We start from the raw sequence: 22,334 nt of genomic DNA, 5'->3' as shown, positions 1-22,334 counted from the left end.
CCCAGGCTGTTCCTCCACCTCCTAGGTCTCCCTTCCAACCCGTCCCTCCTCTGCCAGCAGAGCGGCGGGCACCTCCCCACCCTTTGGTCCCGGGCAGGGGCAGCTGTGGAGGCCGGAGATGAGACTCGGTAAATCAGACGTAATATCAATCATTGACCGGGATGATGCACCATGACCGGATCCTCAGTTCAATGTGCTGGACGGGTCTTATCAATGGTTTCTGGACGTCGCGTCTTTGCCGCTTGCGATACGCGATGGCCTCCTTTATCGGATATGCGCATCGGATCGCGGTCTGCGGTGCGATCATCACCTATCAGAACCTGGATACATCATCGTCACCTGGACCTTCACTCCACGCATCGGACCTGGATTGCTCAGCCGCCGTTCGCGCGTCACTCGGACAGGATTTTATCACGGACCTGACTATCACTCAGAACCGCGGGCCTGCATCGTACCGGACCGTCCACACGCTTATCGGACTACGGGACACGCTCAATGCCACCCGATGACGCGTCACGCCACTCCCTCCCTGAATCCATCCATTCCATTCCATACCTTCCTTCCCCCCACCTCAGACCTAGAGACCCTGAACCTAAGCTCCACACCTCAAACCTGGGCTACCTCCCTTCTGAACCTCCACACATAGACAGTCCACACACTCATAAATGCACACACGGACACATACATGCTCCCACCACTTGTGTAGCTAATCAGGCCCTACTTCAGTGCATGAGGAGAGGTGCTGTGGGCCTGCTGCGTCCTCTTGGCTTTCAGCTGCCCGCAGAGCTCCAACCTAGCAGCAGAGTGGTTTGTCGGGCCCCAGAACAGTAGTGAAGGCCTGGGTCACCCTGGGGGTGGCACAAGAACTGCCTGGGGCTTCAGAAAATCCAGACCCAGAAATGGGAGCTCCTCGTGGGCCAGCATCAGGATCTGAGGTGGGTGGGCTTCGGGAGCCGGGTCTGATGTGGCACTGACAGCACGTCCTGCCTTCTAGCAAGGTCCCAGGTGGCAGGCACCAAGCACCAGGACCAGGAGCCTGTGTGCGGCTGGGGGTCTCCTGCCCGAGGCTGTCCTGTGCTGACCTGCACAGAGGCCTCCAGGCTCAGAATCCACCCAAGCAGGCCCTGACACTCGCTCCCTCCGCAAATGACCGCAGGGCCTGGACGCTCCTCCCCAGCCTTCCCAGGCAGGTTCCCTTTCATTCCCGCCCGCGTCCCAGCCCCTCTGCCCCAGCCTGTGGCAGGGCTGCCACCCAAGCCTGGAGCTGACCTGGCCGAAGCAGAGTCAGCAGCTGTGGCCGAACAGCTCATGGAAGAAGGAGCCAGCACATGGGTGAATGGACAAACAGGCTCTGCCACCAGCACTCACTCTGCGGCCAAGGAGCCTCCATCCCACGGTGCATCTTACTCCAGACCGCAGGGCTCCCACAGCTCCTGCACCAAGATGCCGCAGAGCTGCCCCGCAGGGTGCGGAGGGCATCCGGGCCTGTCTGCAGCGACAGCAATGTGCAGACCCCACCATCCCCTCTGCTGGAGCTGGAGAACAGGCAAACCACCCACGAACTCCCGGACTCTCGACCGTCTCGGGTTCCAACATCTGCCTGACGAAAGGCCGGGGAAGTGGCACCAGAAGCCGCTGGGCAGGAAGGGGGTGGGCCTGCCTGCTGTGCCTGGGCCTGTGCCCCCACATCCCACATGACAGCCTCCCCCGGCCTCCACTCTGCAAGGAAGTGACAGAAACTTGACAGAATCCAGAGGGCCTAGGAACCTTGGTCCTGCAGGACTGTGCAGCCCAAGGGGCGGCCCGCACTGCCCACCTAGTCCTGTATCCCTTCCGGGTTCTCCACTCCAGTTCCCTGGGCAGGGCTGCCTCCTGGCTCTCAGAGATTTTACAGCTGGCCGTGGATGTTAGACGGTGCTAACTGGTTGGGCACCGTGGTTCATGCCTGTAATCCCAACACTCTGGGAAGCCATGGTGACAGGATCACTTGAGCCCAGGAGTTCAAGGCCAGCCTGGGCAACACAGCGAGAGCTGGGCGTGGTGGTGTGCACCTGTGGTTCCAGCTGCTTGGGAGGCTGAGGTGGGACTATTGACTGGAGTCAGGGAAGTTGAGGCTGCAGTGAGCTGTGATTGTGCCACTGCGTTCCAGCCTGGGTGATGGAGCAAGACCCTGTCTCCAAAAAAAAAATAATAATAATAAAAGTTGGCTGGGGCCAGGCGTGGTGGCTCACGCCTGCAATCCCGGTACTTTGGGAGGCAGAGGCAGGTGGATCACCTGAGGTCAGGAGTTTGCGGCCAGCCTGGCCAACATAGTGAAACCCCATCTCTACTAAAAATACAAACATTAGCCTGGCGTGGTGACAGGCACCTGTAATCCCAGCTACTTGGGAGGCTGAGGCAGGAGAATCTCTTGAACCTGAGAGGTAGAGTTTGCAGTGAGCCGAGATCAAGCCACTGCACTCCAACCTGGGGGATAGAGTGAGCCTCTGTCTCCAAAAAATAAATAAAATAAAAATAAAAGGTGCTAAGTGCACACTCATGCTCATAGGTCCATCAGTGGGTGAACAGATACACAAAACATGGCTTATCCACACAGTATTTTATTCAGCCTTAAAAATGAGAAAAATGCTGACACTTGCTGCAAAACGAACAAAACCGGAGGACGCTCTGCTGAGTGAAATAAGCCAGATGCAAGCAAACCCAGCAGCCCTCCACTCGCACTGGTCCCCAGAGCAGCCACACTTCAAGTCGAGACACAAAGTGGAATGGGGCTGCCGGGGCTGGGGGAGAGCAACGGGGAGCTAGCGTTTAACGAGCACAGAGCTTCAGTTTGGGAAGATGAGAAGGTTCTGAAGGCGGAGGGTGGCGGTGGCTGCACAACACAAATGTACCTAATGCCACAGAACCGTGCACTTAAAAATGGCTAAAATGGTGAATTTTATGTTATGTGGATGTAGGCAAGAGGAGGAGGAGAGACAGAGGAATTCATTCACAATGCACAGACCCCATCTCTGAACTCAGCCGCAGGTAGTTTCCTGGGCGTGGCTGCCCGGTCTCCAGACAGCAACTGCCAGGCTTCTGGGAGCCCCTCCTCCCCAGAGACCCCCCAGCGGCGTCCAGCAGGGCCGTCCCTAAGCCTCTGTGGGGGTGATGCTCTGGGCTGTACCCATGAAAGTGCCACAGAACAGGAGCTGACCAGAGGCAGTGATGGTGCCACAGGGCTAGGGCTGACCGAAACTGATGGTGCCACAGGGCTAGGGGCGGCCAGCAGAGCTGGGAGATTGTAGGGGAACATTTGGGCTCAAGTGCAAAATTCCACCTTGTCTTTCCACAGCACACCTGGGCTGTCTGACTCCATGGGGGCCCCACATCTTGGGAAAGCTGGGTGGACAGCTGATAGCAGGGCACATCGCTGTCATCTGAGACACTCAGGACCCCTGCCGGCAAAGGAACCCCAAAACCCAGCCTGGCTCTGCTGGCACACTCATTTCAACACTCCCAGCCTACGAGTCTGTTCCTGGGGTTCTCCTTTGACCTGGTTCCAACATGTCACAGGTTTCCTCAAGAATTAGTTATAAAAAGTCTTTAACATGGTGTTCACTCTTAAAAAACAAAGGTGTTAAATAAAGCAACAGTCTTCTTTTTGAATAGTTTAATAGTCGCTATTTAAATAAGGCTTTGGCGTGCTTTTCCACATTTTTAGGTTTTTTTCTTTACGTGTACACCTTGCAAGATGTATCATTAACTCATGAAACCACCAGCTCGTCAGGCAATGAAAAGGGAGGTAGAAAGAACGCCAGAGGCCGGGCGCGGTGGCTCATGCCTGTAATCCCAGCACTTTGGGAGGCCGAGGCGGGCGGATCACGTGGTCAGGAGAACAAGGCCATCCTGACTAACACTGCGAAATCCCGTCTCTACTAAAAAATACAAAACAAAGTGCTTGGCAGGAGGGAAAAAGTAATGGTGAGGCAGCCTATAAGTCAACTTCATGGGAGGCTGAGGCAGGATGAAGCAGGAGAGAATGGCGTGAACCGGGCCCGGGCTGCAGTGAGCAGGGCCAGCCGTCACTCCAGCCTGGAAAGCGACAGGCAGACTCTAAAAAAAAAAAAGAGGCAGGGCGGGTGTCCGGCCTGTAATCCCAGCACTTTGGGAGGCGAGAGGCAGTGGGATCAGGAATCAGGAGATCAGAGACCATCCTGGCTAACATGGTGAAACCCGTCTCCTAATAAGAAATACAAAACTAGCAGGCCCCGAGGTGGTGGGGCGTCCTGTAGTCCCAACTTCTTTCGGGGAGGCTGAGCGGAAGAATAAGTGAACCGGGGCCGGAGCTGCAGTGAGCTGAGATCCGGCCCACTGCACTCCAACCTGGGCGACAGAAGCGAGACTCAAGTCTCAAACAAAAACAAAAAACAAAAAAAAAAAAGAAAAAGAGAGAGGAGGAGAGAGGGGAGGAGGGGGTCGCGTTGGCTGCCGACCGACAGAACAGGTGGCAGATATCCGGCCGACAAACAGGCGCCAGGCGGCAAACCGGCAAAACCAACAAACGGCAAAACCGACAAACCGGCACCGAACAAACCGACCAGATCTCGTCAGATCAGACTGAATCGATCTGAAACAGAATCACCAGGCACCAGGAGAAACCATGGGGTTGAGCCTGTGCGGCAATGCTGGGCAGGGCCCAAGGGATGCCCAGGCATCTGCCCACTGAGAACACAGGTGGAGGATCACAGGAGGGAGAAGCCAGGGTCCCAGAGATGGGCCAGGGTCTCTAACCCGCCACCCACCCACGCCCTGGGAGTCTCTGTCAGGCTGCTGGGAGACGCAGAGACTCTGAAGTCGTGTCTCGAGGGTGGCTACCCGGGGAGGCTGAGCAGAGTCTGGAGACATTTCTGGCTGTTGTCTGACTGGGAGGAGGGAGGGTAGGTGCTGCTGGCAAGGGGTGGGTGGAGGCCAGGGATGCCTTTAAGCATCCTACAGCGCACAGGGCGGGTCTGCCAGAGACACAGCAAAGTGGGCTGGGGTTGGGGAGGCTGCAGCCTGGTGCCGGCCTCACATTGGCAGGCGGGCGCTGCAGGAGGCTTGCGGAGAGCATGGCGGCTGCAGGAGGCTTGGCGGGACCCACAGCAGCCACGGGAGGCCTGGCGGGACCCACGGCACTGTGGGAGGCCTGGCGGGACCCACGGCAGCCACGGGAGGCTTGGCGGGACCCACGGCACTGTGGGAGGCTTGGCGGGACCCACGGCACTGTGGGAGGCTTGGCGGGACCACGCGGAACAGATCGTGGTGGGAATGAGGCTGCGCCTACTAACAATAACTCCACTCACCCTAACGGCCACACCAGCCTGTGAGGAGGACAGGGCCGAGCCCGCTGGCAGGTGGGGAAACTGAGGCCCAGAGAGCAGCGAGCCTGGTCTGGACCCAGGCCCACCCCACCCTCCCGCCAGCTGGTGTGGACTCTCCTTAAGGAGCTTCAGGCTCTACAGTGGTTTGCGTTCCTCTCTGCTCATGCATCTGACATGGAGTGACCAAGTCCCACACACTGAGTCCGCTCTGTCCCGGGGCTGCTGGTGCCTGGGTCCTCGGAGAGGCTGTGGGGTTGGGAGCTAGAGGTCCTCGTGGGTGGAGCTCAGGTCCACCCTCTGGGCCTGTCCAAATACCAGGAAGGTGCACAGCCCCAGGTTGCTGATGATGGCCACAAGGTTGAACAGGCAAGTCCAGGAGCCCGTGGTCTCGATCAAGTAGCCGCCCAGACACACACCCACGACACCTGCCCAAGAGAGGCCCAGGCGGGCTGAGCATTCCCGGGCAGCCCAGGCCCCACGCCCACCCTAAGTCCCAGGGTAGTGCCGGGGAAGGGCTGGGGGTCTAGCGCCTGATGGAAGCCCCCATGGTTCCCAGGGCTGAATTCGGGGTCCCAGCTGTGGGTCAGGCTCAGACTTGGAGGGTGTTGGAGGGGCAGAGATCTCAAAGGCCATCCAGGAAATGGCCTGGTAATGAGTCCCCCTTGTCCCGCTGAAGGGGAAATGGGAACCACAGGCCGACCCAGGCGAGGCTGAGCTGGAGAAGGAGCCCCCACCATCCAAGGCACTCAGCAGGGCCAGGCTGTGTCCCGGGGACCCTGGGCTACCAGGATTGGAACGTATTTGTGAGTCAGGCCAGATGGCGACCCTTGAGCCACCTGCTGTCAGCAAAGTCCAGTGGAACCTGGAAGGCAGCCACATCCTCCTATCCTGGGCCTGCTCTGGGATCTGTGCCCTCCCCTGACACCGGGACCCCCTCTGAAGGGAAGCACACCCCCACCCTGCAGCACCTCGGTGGGCTCAAACCCCACAGACAGGCGAACTCCTGGGCACAGAGCCCCGCCCCTCACCTGCCAAGGCCCCAGCTGTGTTGGCCACACCTGTGAACAGTCCGGAGCCAGAGAGAATACGGACGGTCAGCGAAAGCCCTCTGGGATCTCCCAAGGCCCACCCACCCGGAGGCCCAGGGAGAGGCAAAGCTGGGGTGGGCAAGGTCCTCACCAAACAGAAAGCCGGCGCAGGACGGGGCCAAGTCCTGGATGTTAACGGAAATGCCACTGCGGGGAGGAAAGAGGGTGGTGAGCGGCCCTGGCCACCACCGAGCTTGCGGCCCAGGGCTGTCAAGGGGGAAGCGGGGAAACAAGGTCTAGTGGAGCCACGGGAGGGGCTGGGAGACACTCAGGCCTGCTCCCTGGCCAAAACACTCCAGCCCTGCACACCACGCCAAGCCGAGCCCCAGCCGCCCGTCTTCATGGAGGACCTGGTGCAGGAAGCGTCTCCTGAGAGTAAAGCACTGTGGGGAAAGCACGTTCGCACCAATCACGCACACGTGCTGCTCACTGATGGGAAGTGCTGGTTCCTACAGAACTCCTATTGAGTCTTCGATGCAGTAGCTGCCCAGCAGCTTGGGAAGGGGGTGAAGTGTGAGGAAGAGACTCAGAGAGAGGCGGACAGAGATCCCTCTTCACATGCGCGGCCCTGGGGCATGCGGGCAGCATGGTGGCTCTGGTGGATGGAGCAGTCCGCCCTCACCTGTGGTTGAAGGTCTGGAGGCCGATGGAGGCTGATGCAAACACTACAGACTCACAGAAGCTGGAGGTGTGGCCCAGGCACAGAGCAAAGACGCTTGAGAGGCCAAGGCCCATGCCCTGCAGGAAAGCACCACTGTGACGGGCAGGCACCCGGCCTGCCTGCAGCTGGGCCCTCTCCTGACTCGGCCGCCCGACAGCTGCCCTGGGCACACTGCACAAGGGTCAGGTCGGCTGGGACCGAAAACTTCTCTCGGACCAGGACCCCTAGAGGAGATCTGGGAGGAGGCTCCCCAAGAATCAGCCCCGCTCCACGGGGGAGGCCCTATTCGACGTGGGCAAGCCCAGGCCTGGGCCCAGAGGGGCACAGGATGCTGACCCCAGCCTGCCCGCCAACAGCTGTCTAAACAGCCCCCTCTGGACCCCGGGGCTGGACACGTGGAGAGGCCTGGCATTTGCCTGGTCCCAGACATCAGGGGACTTGGGGACACAAGCCTGTGGTCCTGGGAGACCCTGAACAAAGCAGGGATATCCAGAAAGAATGACTGGAATGATTCTCCTACCTGCATGAGCTTCCGCACCGTGATGGCTCTGTAACCTGCAGGGGAGGGACGGCCGTGTAACCTGCAGGGGAGGGACGGCCGTGTAACCTGCAGGGGAGGGACGGCCGTGTAACCTGCAGGGGAGGGACGGCCGTGTAACCTGCAGGGGAGGGACGGCCGTGTAACCTGCAGGGGAGGGACAGCTCTGTAACCTGCAGGGGAGGGTCGGCTGTGTAACCTACAGGGGGAGGCCGAGGAAGGGGCTCCCATTAGGCCTTTCATGCTGACACCCCAGACGGCGCCCAGAGGGGTCCCATCCTGAACAGCTGCAGAGGGGCAACAGGGGAGGAGGAGGCTTGGGGCTCAAGACAGCTATCCTGTGCTGTGGGCAAAAACGTGTGCACACACGTATGTGTGGCACAGCTATGAGGCAGCGCCTGTGCCCTTGGAAGCTTCCCAAGGCGGGGGTCTGGGCAGAAACACAGAACAGCCACACAGCAGTTACAGAGGTGGAAACAGGCGAGCGGCCCCACTTCCTCTGCTGCTCCAGATTTTCTAACTTTTCCACAACGCGTGTGTATTCCTTTTGCAATTAGGAAAAACACGAATGTTCTAGGAATAGGCATACGTATGTGGAGAGAGCATGTGGGCACGCGTGTGCATCTGCCTGCACCTGTCTGTGAGGACACTGCGCTAGGGGAAGAAACACGCAGCCCACTTGGGGCTCATCCCAGCGTGGGTCTGGAGCACATGGAACAAAGACAGAAGCTCTTCCAAAGGTTCAAGGATGTTTGCAACCTCTGACCCCACCAGGTGCCTTCCCAGAGGGTCAGGGGCTGCATCTGGCCCCCAGGGGCGAGCTCCACGGTCACCGTGAGACCAGACCCTCTCACCACAGTCTTACCCCACCCTTTAAGGAGGAGGCCGAGACTGGAAAGAAGTGCCCCTCTGTCCCAGCTCTCCAAGTGCTGAAGCTGCACCCCTAGGAGAGGAGCATCTTGCCCCTTGAAAGTGAGGCAAATCAGGGTGTGGCCCCCGGCCCCGGTCCCCGCCCCAGGGCTCACCCTGATTGATGAGATGATCAGAGAGAAACCCGCTGAATAGACTGGCAGGAATCGCCACCAACCAAGGCACCACGTTGAAGATCCAACCCTGCAGGGGGGAGTGTGGCCTCAGAGGGGGCCAGGGCTAGCACCCAGCCATCTGGAAGAGGATACTCAGGCTGGACAACCCCCCATGCCCACCACTGCCCAGGAACATTCTCCTCAGGGCCAGCCCTGCTCCTGGGAATGTGCAGCTCTGGAGTCTTGACCACCACCCGGGGGGGCAGCAAGACAACCTCAGAGAAGGAACCGTACTGACCGCAGGTGACCCCTCTGTCCACATCCCGGGTCCTGCACCGGCCTCCTCGGGCCCTGAAGTCGGGCTCTGCAGGCCAGCAGGTCACCGGTGAGGGCTGGGAGGGCTGCAGCCACAGCCAGAAGGCACTGAGCGCCCACATTGTTTCCAGCCTCAAACACAGAAACCTGCCCCGGGCATGGACTGGGTCCTCCCCAGAGGAAGAGCCTGGCGGTGCCAGGACCCTCGGAGCCCAGGAGGGGCCGAGGGTTCCACCATCTGCAGGCCAAGGACCCGCGGTGCCTGGTGCAGCTCAAGCCTCGTGCCTTCTGGGCGCTCCTTCACCCTGTAGGAGCCCCCCACTCACCTTGGCGTCGGGGAAGGTCTCCTTGAAGAAGGTGGGCAGCCAGGAGATGAGGACGAAGAAGGAGCAGGCTGCAGAGAGCTGGGAGATGACGGCTGCCCTGCAGGGCCCAACGGTGGACCATGACTCTGGTGCTGCGCAAGCTGGCCGGGCCTGTGGGACCCACCCTGAGAGACCTCCCCTGGGGGCTAGAGTCCCACCTCTCTGAGCCCTAGGCCCTGCTGGCTCGGGGGCTGTCAGATCCAGCCAGGTTCACACCCCCATGGTCACCAGCCCTGCCGCTGCTCCAAGGGGCGGCACAGGTCCCAGCTCACCAGACAGCAGGCTTCCGGAAGAGCCGTCTCCAGGGGACTCTGCTGTGCCTGGACACCGGCAGGCCTTGGGCCAGGACTCCCAAGGCCAGGACGAGATCTGAGGGAGCAATGGTTTCAAAGTGATGGCTATCAGGGCGGGAGGTGCCGTCTATTTCCAAAGGATTGGGGATTGGGGGTGGTTCCAGAGGGTCAGCAGCCCTCGTCCACACCTCAGGCTGCACACGGGCGCCGGCCTCCCGCTCACCCCTCAGGCTGCACACGGGCGCTGGCCTCCCGTGGCCTTCCCTACCAGGCACCTAACCATGCTCTGAACGACCCTCCCCACAGCCTCCTCCAGAGCCCTCTCCTGGCCACCCAAAGACTCGGCTGCTCCTGCACCCTGCCTTGACCTGCCCAGCAGGTCTCCCTGGGTGTCTGCCTTAGCCCTAGATGGAACCTTCTAGACCGAATTAGGTGGCAGAGCCGCTGACAGCTCAGCACCTGAGCACTCTGCCTCACTGGTGGATTCTTTGAGAGGTCAAGGCCGCTGTCTCCGGGCTCCTGCTCCAGGCTGCTCAGTGGCTGCCACCAAGGGAGGAGGCACTGGGCAGCCGTGGGTGCCCAGAACTAGCCCGCCCGGCCTGCGTTACCTTTTCCACTCAGCAGGTACCTGTACACGTACCACACCCAAAGCAAGGTGAGGCCGCCGGAGAAATAGAAGACGCTCTGCCAGCCGTACCATTCCAGGAGCAGGGAGCCCACTGCCCCGGTCAGCAGCGTCCTGCAAAGACAGGGGGAGCGTGGCCAGGCCCCTCAGCGGCACCCCTCGGGCGAGGAGGGGCCTCTCAGAAACCCCACCTTGGTGCAGGCTGAGCCCCTGGAAAAGAGAGTGTTTTCATGGCCTTCAGAGCGGCAGCTCAGAAGCCCCCGTCCCAGCCTGTTTGGTTAAGGACTCCGGACACTCGGGGCCAGTGGGGCCAGTCGGGCGGCTGCTGTGGAACTCATGTTGTTTTTCACATCTTGCTTCTAGGCCTTCACATTGGCCTACAATTTGTCATGTGGATCCTTTTCAACTAAAACGGCACCGAGGAGGAGACGGTGATGAGAGTATACTACAGTGAAACTGCACACGGTTTTTGTGCTTCAAACCTCATTGAGGATAAAATTCACAAAGATTTCTAGATGCAAAAATACCACGACGGCCAAATCCAACAGCCCCCATCCCCTGTCCCCATGATCTCATTGTCCCAAATAGCTCCTCAGAGGCTCCTTCTGGGTGCAACCTGGCTGGTAGCCCAGCCCCCATCTGCCACAGAGACCCCTCCGCTGGCACCTCTGCAGAACAGTTAATGTTAGCAGGAGGAAGGGCCAAAGCGGGCCTGGCATCCAGATGGGGCCTCTTTCCTCCCGCTGAGCCTCTGCGGGGTGGACACAGCTCCTGGGGCAGCAGGGCTTGGCATTGGGCGCCAGGGCGGGCTGGGGTAGCACTCTTCCTGCCCCTTCCAGTCCACACTTGACCCTCTCTCTGTTCCCCACCTGCGTGCAGAAAAACCGCAGGACACCCAAAGAAACCAGGTTTTGGAGAAGTGAGGATTCATTCTTTTTTTTTTTTTTTTTTTTTTTTTTTTTTTTTGGGGCAGTCCTGGCTCTGTCACCACCAGGCTGGAGTGCAGTGGCGGATCTCTCAGCTCACTGCAAGCTCCGCCTCGGGTTCCGCCATTCTCCTGCCTCAGCCTCGAGTAGCTGGGACTACAGGCCTGCCACCTCGCCGACTAAGTTTTTGTATTTTTTAGTAGAGGCGGGGTTTTCACTGTATTTAGCCAGGACTCAGTCTCGATCCTGACCTAGTGATCCGCCGTCTCGGCCTCCCAAAATTATGCACTGGGATTACAGGCTTGAGCCACCGCGCCCGGCCGAGGATTCATTCTTTTAGTAGAAGTATATCCCCTCTGGTTTATCTGAAATTCACATTCCTCTGGGCAGTCTGTTTTTATTTGATGAATCTGGTCACCCTGGGCCTGCCTGGGGCTGCTCCTGGCCCCACCTACAGGGGCCGCCTCCGCCCTCTGAACCTCAGCAACAGTAACATGAGGGCCCGAGCCCAGCGATTGGGAAGCCCCTGTCAGCTCCTGCACCTGTCCACCCTGCTACAACCATTGGGAAGGTCTCCCACCCCAGGCCCGGCCTTGACCCAGGTTGCCAGCATCGCTAGAGGGTCTGGAGCTGCCCAAGGAGTGGGCACTGGGAAGGAGGACCAAGGGGCACAGGGTTACCGCCTTGTGGATGAGGACAAGCCGCCCTCCAGCCAGCTGATAGCCCACCCCGGCCCAGACGCTCCAGGGCTCACAGACTCTCCTGTCGGGGGTGGGGGCCAGCAGAGGGTGGGGATGGCATCTGGCTTCGTTAGCACAGATGAAAGAAAATGAGAGGATATGGCCACTCCCCCAACCCCTGTCCCCAAGTCCCAGCCTCATCACCTGCCAGCCACTCCAGAAAGGCAGAAATACGCACAAAGCAAGCGCGGTGCCCGGGGCTGGCACCTGCAGAGCACAGCCTTGGGCTACAGAGCCCAAAAGGCGCCTGCCGGACCCACCTCACCCATGGTGGCCCTGCAGGCCCATGTGGCCCATCCCTCACCCAGACCAGGGGCCACTTGGCAAGGGGCTCATCTGGTGGCCTCTCCTGGACCCTGTCTGAGGCCAGGACTTACCCAAACTGGGAGCCGGCGCCCACGGTGCTGTAGGTGAAGGCTCGCTCGCTGTCCCGCACCTTCTGCGACAGCAGGCTGGTCAGGGCAGGGAAGTAAACCCCTACAACGAGCGGAGGGAGAGTCTCTTGGGGTCCAGCCAGGGAGGCTCATCCCGGCCCATCTGCTCAGGTTTGGGCTGTGATTCCAGAGGACGTCCACCTGTCCCTCTTGCTCACCTCGCCCACCCGAGGGACCAGCAGGGCAGGGTTTTTTGTGCCACTGAGGAAACAGACTCCTTTTGGGCGAGGCTCGCTCAGGGTCGTGCCACCCGCATAGCTGGGGGAAACACCCCCGCTTCGAAGCCAGCCCTCCCACCCCACGCACACGCACACGCACACGCACATGTGCACACTCTCACCGCCGGCCTCCAGCTGTGCTCTACAGAGTCCTGGCACCAACACACACACACGCAGCATGTGCACACGCACCTGCACACACACGGGTCCACCAGCACACCACTTCTCGGCAGTGCTGTACGGTGTTCACACTGACGCAGATACACGCATACGCACGAAGCTACACACCTGCATGCACAGAAACCTGCCGCACGCGGGCACAGACACATACTTCCCCCAGGAGACCTGCCTTTCCCTGTTGTATTAACTGAGCTTCCTCCCAGGATTTCTTTTGAACCAAGTGTTCTCGGCCGCTTTAGAAGTTTGGAAACCACCTTACCACCCCATGTGGCCCCACAGCCAGAGGGCCCTGAGCCTGGCGCTGTGAGGGGAGGCACCATGGAGCTACCGTGACAACAGAAGCTTGTCCCCCAAACCCACGGGCCCTGTCTACAAGGCGCTGATGCTACCCTGCAGGAGGGCATCGTCAAACAGACGGCCACACACAGGAAGCGCCTGCCTGGCTAGTGCCTGTAACTTTTAATCACAGAGCGCTCACTCACAGGTTCATGGCTCAGAGGCAGGGCCCATCCCTCACTCCCTCAAGGGAGGCTGGGGGCCGCCTGGCAGGGCTCCGTGGGGTTTCCTCCAGAAGTCCGATACCCCACAGCAAGAGCCACAAGTCTTGGGACACCCGGCGTCTCTACTCTGCCCGAGGACAGTGTGCACAAACACGGCAAAGCCAGCCGCAGGTGGTGCCCATGGTTACCACGCGGCTGCCATTGCTGCCCCCCAGACCCCCAGAGTAGGCTTGTGGGCACAGGATGACATCTGACATTGAGACGTGCCAGACTTTGAAGTTTTCTAGAAAACGGAATGTGCCACAGGTGCCAAATCATCATAGCACAACAAGCTGGCCCCCGCAGAGGAAGCGCAGCTGGAGCTGGCAGCGAGCCCACAGGGTCTGGCTGTCTGCTGGGTCCTCAGAGCTGCCCACGAGGACAGCTGCCTGCCCCAGGGCCAAGGGTCTTCTCAGTGACACCTAGGAGGCATTGGTCAGCCCAGTCTGAGGCAGTGCCACTGTTTTCTTCACAGCTTCAGCCTTGGGACCCTCCTCCCTCACCCCAAAGACCCTCCAGTAAACAAAGATGAGGGCCCCCACCCCCCGACAGGCCTGTCCTCCCCTCCAGGTGGTTGCGATTCGTTCATTCCTCCCCTCCTCCTCCAGTTCCTGCAGTGGGACCTGGGCAGTGCCTGGGGAGGTGGTGATGCTGGAGGGGCTGGCTCTGGGATGGGGTCTCACAGTAAACACACAATCCTAAGTCCTCAGTCGCACTCACTGCACCCTCTTCTGAAGGTGGGCCATGCACAGGGCCCAGTGGGCACTGGTGGTAGGGCCCTTGTTCTCATATGAGACCCTGTGACCATGACAGTGGCCTCTCTCCTGGGCAGACCCCCTTCCTCTGTTATAGAGAGAGTCCCAGGCAGCACCTTCCAGGCGTCACCTTGGGGAGTGAGGGTGTGGAGAGGGAGGAGAAAGAGACCTGGGAGTGAACTCCCCAAAGTCTCTGGACTTAGGGGAGAGGTAGGGCAGAGGTTCTAGGGGTGCCATGGCCAGGGATCTGAACCTGATGCCAGCTCAGGAAGGTAGGGGGAGTCCCCAGTGGGGAGTCTGGATGGCCCAGGACACTGGGGGAGGAGTAGCCCGGCTGGGAACTGCCAATGGATGGGGCAGCCAGGCAGGCTGGGGTGGGGCGGGCAGGTCCCTGCAGGCTGGAGGCCTAGCTGTTTCTCCAGGGGACCTCAGACAAGTAGGGGCCCCCAAAGCCCCCTTGGCCCCTCACCCACCTTGTTCTCCTGACAATTAAGGCGCTCCAAGGCCCTAGTATTGGAGGCATCATCGGCATACATGTGACCAAAATTCACAAAACCCAGAGTCCCACAGCAGGTCCGTTGCAGCTGGAATCCACCACTGAACTAAGGTATTTGGTAACAAAATTCAGGGGCAGGAGCAAGTTCACTACGCAGGTGTCCCCTGTGATCCTGTGTGTCACTGCAGAGTGTGCACTTACAGAAGGCACATCCATGGCCACACATACACCTGCATACGGGCACGCTCACACACGTACACACGCATATGGGCATGCATATGCACATACACATGGATACGGGCACGCACACACACGCATACAGGCATGCACACTACCTGCACACACACGTGCACACTCACACGTGTGCATGCACACATATGTACACACAAGCACAAGCACACACATACATGCACACTGCTTGCACACACGCGTCTGCAGGGACATATGCACTTGCACACGCACACACACTGGTGTATGCATGCACGCAGGCATACCCATACACACACACTTGTACACCACCTGCATGCACGCGTGCACCTGCACACACATCCGTGCACACTCCCCTTGTCTCCCCACCTGGTGCCAGAGAGCGTGAGGGAAGTGCCTGAGCGCCCTTTACCTTGGAGCAAGCCCATGAGGATGCGTGAGAAGGTCATGAAGGCCAGGTGGGCACTGCTCAGCTGAGCGAGCAGCGGGGTGACGGCCGTGATGGAGCCCCAGGCAGAGGCTGACAGCAGGATGACCTTCTCACCCCCAATCCTGGAGGGGAGACAGAAGGCGGTGAGGATGTGGCTGCGCAGGACCAAGGAGCACCACCCTGACTCAGGGCTGCCCTCGAGTGGGTGCTCGGAGATGGGCCTGGCCTATCTGCCTCTACAGGGCCTGCTCATGACCCCAGAGCTGCCTCGTGAGGAGACCAGGTACTCCAGGGGAGCCGCCTGCCTCCTCTGCCTGCAGGGCCCTGGGGCCTTGCCACGCCTGGCCTCTCCCCTCCCAGCTCCCATCTTCCCCTGGGTGTGTCTTCTGCCCAAATGTATCCACCAAGCTCCTTCCCCGGGAGTTGCATCCTCTGTGTGCAGCAGCACAGCCAGCCCACTGGCCTCTGGAGGCCCCAGGGGAGCAGCCCCCACCAGCCTGGAGACGGGGAAGGGGCAGTTACCGGTCCCCGAGGTGGCCGCCCACAACCTGCGTCAGGCAGTAGCCCCAGAAGAAGCTGCTGAGTACGATGCCGGCCTCCTTCTTGTTCCAGCCGAAGTCCTGGCTCATGGAGACAGTGCAGATGGGCATGCTGGAGCGGGCGCAGTACAGCAGGCACGTGCCCAGCAGCAGCGTCCCTGTCCATGCCTGGCACTCGGGCCTGAGGAAGAGGAGATGGTCAGGCCCTGGGGAGGCCCCACAGCCCTGCTGCTTCGAGTTCATCACTCAGAGACCTCCCCCAGAGCTGGGGGATGTGGGACTGAATGGGGACAGCTTCGATGGAAGGCAATTTGGCAAGCATTCAAACGCCTAATCACACCTGTCTGCTGACCCCTGGGAGGACACAGGCAGCCAGAAATGAGGCATAGTGACGGCTGGGAGCAGCCGAGTGGCCAGCACTCAGGCAGGTCACAGCAACAACTCATCCCCACAAAAGGTGCCTGGGCTGGGCTCCGCTTATTCCCCACGATGGACGACCAGGCCACCAGGCCCCCAAAGCCAAGGACCAGCAGCACGTGGTGCCACATTCTCAAGCCTCCCTCGGCCCAGGCAAGCACCAGACAGGCACCAGGCAGGAATGATGGCTGAGAGCCCACTGACTGTGGGGGTGGGGTGTGGTGGGTAAGGGGCCCCCAGAGCAGCAGGGCTGAGGCAGCACAGGAGGTCTTCGCTGAGAACCTCAAGGCAGGTGGGGCTGGGTGGCCAGGAGAGGACACAGTGCCAGGGGGACGGTTGGCCCCTTGAAGGAAGCTGGGCAGGGGTGAGGCCTTCCCAGCCAGGGCCTCTGAATTCTGCACATGGCTCCTGGCTCCTGTGCAAATGAGGCTCCTTGGCTGCTGTTGTCCCTGATTAAAGAGAGTTATAGGGAGGCTCCATCCCTGGGTCCTGTGGCTGAGCCAAAGGCACCCGTTGGGGGTGAGCTGGGAGGCTGCTGGGGTGTGCAGATGTGTGAGGAGAGGTGCACAGGCTGCAGGGCCATGGGGGTCAGCAGGACTCAGAGCAGCACACAGGGCTGGACATGGACAGTCCGCTAGATACACAGGCTTCTCTCTGTGCCCTGAGATGGATGGGGGCACTGAGTGGGGCCCCAGATGGGGAGAGGGTTTGGAACTTGCTGAGTCAGATGCTGGAAGAGGGCTTGGGCAGGGTCAGCACTGGATCAGCAGTGACTCTCACAGAGGAGGGAAGGGCCTGGGAGGCAGGATTCCCCCATCCCTGTCTCGAGCGGGGGGAGGGGGATTAGAGGATTTCCCACTGGCCACTTCCGATTTTTGTGAAGCAGGTGAGGATGGCCCCCTGAGAGTACAGGCTGTCAGGAGGGCAACAAGGATAAACAGCCACTGTGAGGTAGGGGTAGGGGCCAGGTCCTGATGGCACGCTGGGTGCTGGTCACCCCTGGGAGGCCGGGTCTGCACAGTGGGGAGGGGAAGCTGATGCTAGGGTCCAGCCAGGGCTCCAAGCCTGGGGCCTGAGTCCTGGCCAGCGAACCAAAGGGGTTCGAGGTATTAGTGCTGGGAGTCTTGATGAAGGGCAGGACTGAGGACCGGCAGGCCAAGGAGAGGAGAAGGTCAAGGGGAGGGCCAGGGTGCCATATGGACAGCCCCTGTGGACTTCAAAGTCACCCAAGAGAATGGCAGGAGTCAGCCGAGGAGGTGTAGCCAGGAGCCAAAAGCCAGCATCGCCAGGGATAGGGGGACATCCAGGAGGAGGAGGCCGCATGGGCCTCAAAGAGAACAGGGCAGAGGGTGACCAGCAGACGAGTCGGACACTGGAGAGTCTCACCCCACCCTTCCCAAAAGGTCCTGTCTGCCCGTGCGGGCAGTCGGCTGCACTCGGGGGGTGTGCTCCCAAGAACCTGCCAGAGTGGACGAGGGTGTGCCGTGGACAGAGGGGCAGGTATCTGGCCTTCCTGGTGCTCTCTGAAAGTCTGTGCCTGGACGCTTCCCACAGCAGAAAAGACCACCAAGTCAGGCACTTGGCGGTCTTGACCATGAGCTTGACCTTGACCATGCCGGAGGTCAGAGCCAGGCTGGCCAGCTCACACTCCCAGTCCTGGTGAGGGAGGCGCAGTGAGATCTTAGAGGCAAGAACAGCTCGCTCCAACACCTCCCGCTCTGCCAGAGGCTGTCCTGCTCCAGCCCCTGCCCACATCAGGGCCAAGAATTAACCCCTGAAGTCTGGAGAAGGTCATGTGGTAGGAAGTGCTGTCTGTCCTGGAACTTGGCTGTGAGTGTGGTTTTGCCAGCATCATTTGCAGCCAGCTTCCACTCTGGGGACAACTGGCTTGCCCCATATCTGGCTGTGGCCTGGGTCTGGGGACCAGGTCTGCTCCCTGGGTTACCACAGAAGGACACAGTCCTCACTGCCAGCCCGCCTAACCCAGTACAGCCCTGGCCTCCACACCCTGCCCTGGCGTGGTTGATACCCGCAGCCCTGTTATTTATCTGGCCCCAGGCTCTCTGTAAACAGTTTTCATTGACTTAACGCAGGAGGCTTCCAGAAGGGACATGGGGGCCCCACCACTAACTTTCCACTAAAAGTCACACAGTCCAAAGGTGCCTTTAAAAAGGAGCTTTAGGGACAGGTACGGTGGCTTATGTCTGTAATCCCAGCACTTTGGGAGGCGAAGGTGGGCAGATCACTCGAGCCCGAGAGTTCAAGACCAGCCTGGGAAACATAGGGAGGTCCCCGGCTCCACAAAAAGAAAAATACAACTTTAAAAATTAGCCAGGGCTGGGCATGGTGGCTCACATCTGTAATCCCAGCACTTGGGGAGGCTGAGGAGGGTGGATCACGAGGTCAGGAGTTCAAGACCAGCCTGGGAAACATAGGGAGGTCCCCGGCTCCACAAAAAGAAAAACACAATTTTAAAAATTAGCCAGGGCCGGGCATGGTGGCTCACATCTGTAATCCCAGCACTTGGGGAGGCTGAGGAGGGTGGATCACAAAGTCAGGAGTTCAAGACCAGCCTGGCCCACATGGTGAAACTCCGTCTCTACTAAAAATACAAAAATTAGCCAGGCGTGGTGGCAGGTGCCTGTAATCCCAGCTACTCCGGAGGCTGAGGCAGGAGAATCACTTGAACCTGGGAGGCAGAGGTTGCAGTGAGCCGAGATCAAACAACTGAACTTCAGCCTGGGAGATAGAGTGAGACTCCATCTAGTGAGACTCCATCTCAAAAAAACAAAAACAAAAAAATGAAACAAAACAAACAAAAAACAATTAGCTGAGTGGCTGAGTGTGGTGGTGTGCACCTGTGACCCCAGCTGGGAGGCTGAAGTAGGAGGATCACATGAGCCCAGGAGGTCAAGGTTGCAGTGAGCCAAGACTGCACCATTGCACTCCAGCCTGGGTGACAGAGATTCCGTCTTGAAAAAAAAAAGGGGGGGGGGGGGGGAAGGTGAGGGACCTGTGTCCAGGTGGTACCTGCCCCGCACTGTCTGGCTGTCAGCTAGAAATGGCAGAAAGCTCAGTGGCACTGATTCTCACCCCCATCGAGGCCAGCACAGTGCTGAGAACACAGAGCCACTCCCTGGCCTCCTTGGAAGGAGGAAGTCAAGAACAGCCCTTCCAGGCAGGCAATCTGCCCTATGCTGCAGGCGGCAGCCACAGCCCCTTCTCTGAGCTGGGCAGGTGGTGCTGGCCAGGGGGGCACAAAGGCACCCTCCACAGCCGCTGGGAAGACAAGGATGTCAGGCTGGAGAGGTTGACCCCTACAGTCAGCTGCCTGAGGGCTCACTAGGACCTCAAGCCAGGAATCCTCCATCCTGCTGGGGGCGCGGGAGGCGGGGGGTGCCAATAACCGGAAAGCTTTGGGCAGCCTGAACAGCTTCCTCCCACCACTCTGCACCCCCTGAGCCCAGCAGGCTGCTTCCTGTGAACTTTCTAGAGCAAATCGCCCCTGTGCAGAAGCAGCATCCACGGCTGAGCAAACAGGTGGTCACATGGCCCCTGATTCAGAAAAGGGAACTGTGCCGGGGCCAGGTCAGGAGAGCAGCAAGCTGGAGAGGACACTCAAGTGTGGGTGCCACCTCTCCAGCTCTGTTCTCGCCTGGCCCAGCCTCCGTGATGTGGCTGCAGGAGGGAGGGCTCTCGCCCCCGCGGAGGGCTAGGAAAAGGCGTGGGCGTGGCAGCCTTGACCCACAGGCCCCTCCAGAATCCTTGGCGCTACCCAGTAAGGGCCTGCAAAGGAAGTTGCCAGAGCTGTGGCAAGGGCTCTTTTTGAAACATCAAGCCCGGGAGGGACGCAGTGAAGGCGGAGCCACTCAAACCACCAGTGAGGAGGCCCCGAAGCCCCGGGGAGCTGGCCCTGCCTGGCAGGCCTGGATGAACGTGGGTGGGGGAGGAGGAAGAGAGCAAGGGGCAGACCCGCCCCTCTAACTGGCGCCTGGCAGGGAGACTCTCGGGCTGTGATCTGGGCTGCCAGCTTTTCCCACGCAGCCAGCGCTCCCTTCATCTGGGTGCCAATGTCCGATGGTGGCACTGCCCCTTTGGGCCTTCCTGCAACTCTTCCCAGCACTTCCAGGGTCCTCAGCCCTCATAGAGCTGGGAACTGGTGAGGCCAGAAGGTGCCATTACCTTGCCATGGTCAGGGTAGGTACTCTGGGGACTCAGTGCAGGAGTCTGCTCTGGAACCCACAGGGCCTGAGTCTAGGCCCAGGGTCCAGCCACTTGAGGGCTCAGCCCAAGACCCAGAGCAAGGGGGTTCAGCAGCTCTCAGGAGCCCTGGCAGAGGCCCTCCCCAGCTGGTCAATGGCCCGTGGTCACCATCTCACCCGGTTTCTGAGGCATCACCTGCCCAGGGAGCCTCCTACAGGCAGCAGTGCTGGTGGCCAGGCAACCTGCCCAGGCCCTGCTTCTCCCCACCACCAAATGCTCTGAGCGCTGAAGCCAGCGGGGAGCTCGTCCCCAGCACACAGCTGGCACATGGTGGCAGGACCCCCCGTCCAGCTGCAGGTTCCAGCTCGTGCCCCATACCCAGCCTCCTGACTGTCTCGGCACCTGCCTGTCGGGGTCATGCACACACAGGGTGGGCCCACCTGGCAGGGGCTATGCCTCCTGACCATCCAGGACAATGCCCCTGGCGGGGGGAACACAGCCCTGCCTGGAAGAGCCCCAGGAACACTGGCTGCCACAGGGCACTTGCCAGGTCCGGTCCTGGAATCTGATGGCAGGGAGGAAGGACAGGGCACTCACTCCCTTCCACCTCCCAAAAGGAACACAGGAAGCCCCGAAGCCAGAGGAGCCTGCCCAGCTCAGCGCTCCCTGCCTAGCATAGTCCCACCCAGCAGCATCTCAGCTCCCTCCCCACAGCCCCACCCCGACTGCTCCCCCCCACCCCCTCCCCCGCTCCCCTCACCCCCGCCACACCTGGACCACTGGCTGTCCCCGGCCCTGTCCCTCCGGGCCTCATCTGGGGTTGGCTGCATCGGGCTTGGGGTGCTCAGACGGCGTGGGCACAGCTGTGTCCCGGGGCTGCCTCCCAGCCCGGGCCGACCCACCAGGGCAGCACCGCCCAAGTCCACGTGTCAGTCCCAGCGGCGCTTCCGTCTGGTTCTCCCAGGACTTGTCGCCCCCAGACGGCCACCAGGGCGGGCAGGCGGGGCAGGGCGGGGCATACCACTCGGGTGCCCGCCCCACCCTGCTGACGTCCCTCCCTGCTGCCCCATAGGAGCGGGCCGACGGTCACCCTGGCTGGTCTGACGCACCCTGGCTCAGCCCCAGCTGAAGTTAGTGTCGGAGCAGGGGGGGTTCCCAGCAGCAGGCCGCTCAGACTGGGGCTTCAGAGAAAGGCCCTGGTGGTGAGCCTGGTCCCAGAGGTGCCAGCCCATCCTTTGGACACCACAGGGAGCCATGGGGCCGTCTATCCTCTGTCTATAAAATAGGGGGTGATGGCAGTCCCTACCTCACCGATCAGTCTTTTTTTTGTTTTGTTTTTTTGAGATGGAGTCTTGTTCTGTTGCCCAGGCTGGAGTGCCGTGGCATGATCTCTGCTCACTGCAAGCTCCGCCTCCCGGGTTCACGCCATTCTCCTGCCTCAGCCTCCTGAGTAGCTGGGACCACAGGCGCCGCCACCAGGCCCAGCTAATTTTTCTGTATTTTTAGTAGAGACGGGGTTTCACCATGCTAACCAGGATGGTCTCGATCTCCTGACCTCGTGATCCGCCCGCCTCGGCCTCCCAAAGTGCTGGGATTACAGGTGTGAGCCACCGCGCCCGGCCAGAGATAAAGTCTTTTTTTTTTTTTTTTTTTTTTTTTTTTTTTTTTTGGAGCCCGAGGTCTGGCGCTGTGTCACCCAGGCTGGAGTGCAGTGGGGCGATCTCGGCTCACTGCAAGCACCTCCGCTGCTCCCAGGTTCACGCCATTCTCCTGCCTCAGCCTCCGAGTAGCTGGGACTACAGGCTCCCTTCCTGCGCCCGGCTAGTTTTTTGTATTTTTTAGTGAGGCGGTTTCACCATGTTAGCCAGGATGGTCTCGATCTCCTGACCTCGTGATCCACCCGCCTCGGCCTCCCAAAGTGCTGGGATTACAGGCTTGAGCCACCACGCCCGGCCCAGAGATAAAGTCTTAACCAAGTGCAAAGAGAGTAAAAGTCCA

General features: G+C 60.2%; 1 protein-coding gene across 2 annotated transcripts; it reads right to left on the bottom strand.

Annotated features, from left to right (window-relative positions):
- Positions 1-4,725: 4,725 nt before the first annotated feature.
- On the bottom strand, positions 4,726-21,739 carry SLC17A9 (solute carrier family 17 member 9). 2 transcript variants are annotated; one of them, XM_031656903.1, is made up of 13 exons: positions 21,108-21,355; positions 15,700-15,897; positions 15,160-15,299; positions 12,296-12,395; positions 10,236-10,366; positions 9,607-9,703; positions 9,296-9,392; positions 8,655-8,742; positions 7,612-7,646; positions 7,053-7,168; positions 6,522-6,577; positions 6,371-6,400; positions 4,726-5,767 (listed from the first exon to the last, which is right to left on the bottom strand). In XM_031656903.1, the coding sequence occupies exons 1-13, from the start codon at positions 21,164-21,166 to the stop codon at positions 5,604-5,606; spliced, it is 1,311 nt and encodes a 436-aa protein (XP_031512763.1). In that variant the 5' UTR covers positions 21,167-21,355; the 3' UTR covers positions 4,726-5,603. The 2 variants fall into 2 exon arrangements, with proteins under 2 accessions (XP_031512763.1, XP_031512764.1); XM_031656904.1 differs by lacking the exon at positions 7,053-7,168 and having other exon boundaries at positions 7,612-7,672; positions 21,108-21,739.
- Between the last annotated feature and the right edge of the window lie 595 nt (positions 21,740-22,334).

This window comes from Papio anubis, chromosome 16 (assembly GCF_008728515.1).
Source record: "Papio anubis isolate 15944 chromosome 16, Panubis1.0, whole genome shotgun sequence".
Lineage (NCBI taxonomy): Eukaryota > Metazoa > Chordata > Mammalia > Primates > Cercopithecidae > Papio > Papio anubis.
The sequence above is the reverse complement of the archived record's forward strand: the minus strand, read 5'-3'. Positions and strand labels throughout refer to the sequence as shown.